The sequence below is a fragment of the Penaeus monodon genome, chromosome 25 (assembly GCF_015228065.2).
Source record: "Penaeus monodon isolate SGIC_2016 chromosome 25, NSTDA_Pmon_1, whole genome shotgun sequence".
NCBI lineage: Eukaryota > Metazoa > Arthropoda > Malacostraca > Decapoda > Penaeidae > Penaeus > Penaeus monodon.
Genome location: NC_051410.1, coordinates 16,142,030 through 16,143,383, shown reverse-complemented (window position 1 = coordinate 16,143,383; position 1,354 = coordinate 16,142,030). Strand labels below are relative to the sequence as shown.

General features: G+C 42.5%; 1 protein-coding gene across 1 annotated transcript in view; it reads left to right on the top strand.

Annotated features, from left to right (window-relative positions):
- The first annotated feature begins 102 nt into the window (after positions 1-102).
- LOC119589330 (glutamate receptor ionotropic, delta-2-like) overlaps positions 103-1,354 on the top strand; it is a 4,360-nt gene continuing 3,108 nt past the window's right edge. Inside the window, exons 1-3 of the mRNA XM_037937949.1 lie at positions 103-217; positions 385-497; positions 757-861. Coding sequence (XP_037793877.1) covers positions 103-217; positions 385-497; positions 757-861 — 333 coding nt within the window. The remainder of the gene's footprint in view (positions 218-384; positions 498-756; positions 862-1,354) is intronic.

Here is a 1,354-nt window from a genome sequence, read left to right as displayed (position 1 = left end):
GGCGTGCCGGCGCCTGAGTAAGAGCCAAGAGGACAAGCCGGCAAGAGCACGAGTCGACCAAGTTCTCTTTCGAGCCGGACATCGGACGCCCTTGGCGCAGCGATGGCAAGAAGAGCCCTGCTGCCCGTGGAGCTGCTGTTCCCGCGGGTCGCCCTCGTGTTCCTTGCGGCGGCGGCTCAAGCGGCGACCGGTGATGCCTGGCTGGCCCCCGCGCCCGGTAAGGTCTGCGGGATTTGTCTTCTTTGCCTGCAGTTACCATTACAGTATAAAAATGAGTTCTCTGCAACATAGAAGAAGATAGTTATTGTGTAGAACACATTTATTTAAAGATAACCATATATCTATCTGTATCAGAATCACATGCATAACGGTCTTTTTTAACAGACGGACTCCCCGGTGTGGACATGGTTTTGGGCGCCGTGATGGCAATAGTGCCGCCAGAATCCAACTCATTCATTGTTTTCACTGATGGCACTGATACCAACGTTGTTCTAAAGGTACAAAATATACCACTGATCTATATTCAAAAAAAAAAAATCAAGACTAATAATCTAATTCCTAATTGTTTACAAGACCTCTCGGTTTTCTAATAAGAGATAGAAGTTAGAAACGGGTTTATCTGAACTACAAATACAAATGATGCTCATTACAAAAATCTCTTTATCTTGTTATACAAACTTAATTCATACGTAAAACTGTATCCATTTCATATGAAAACCTGATTTCAAACAAGGGTGTATTTCCCGATCTTCCTAGAGCATCGGGGACGCAGTTGGCTTTCCGAGCGTTGCAGTCATGGAGCTGTTGTCTGATCGGGAGTTCAACGCCACTTTGAAGCTTTTGATTCGCCACGCTCGCGAGGTCAGTTGGGTTTGCGATTCGCTTAACACCAAATGCCAAACGAAAAGAAATAATGTCTAAAAATATGCTGTCAAATTTTATCATTTTAAATCCATTTAGCTCTATACGTATTTGTTTTAACACGCTGTTGACCGTTTGTTAGTTATGTTAAATTTGCAGTACACTCTGGTAAATACAGTATACAGCGCAGTGGTCAAATATTTCTGATGTTTTATATTTACCAAAGTTTCTACAAAATTGCTGACATCTACACCTACTGACATAAGTGATAAGTGTAGTATATATGATTAATAGATAATACTCATATTGGTTATGTACGCAGTCATGTGTAATCAGCTTATATTCCCCACGAGTTAAAAGCATATGCATATTAAGTCTTGCGTATGGTCAAGGCAACTCTATAGATAGATCCTGTGTAAGGTCCTCTGCCGATGACCCCAACTTCAGTTAAAGTCAGTGACATTTGCGAGAGCAGACTTCGCCCGGACTTCGT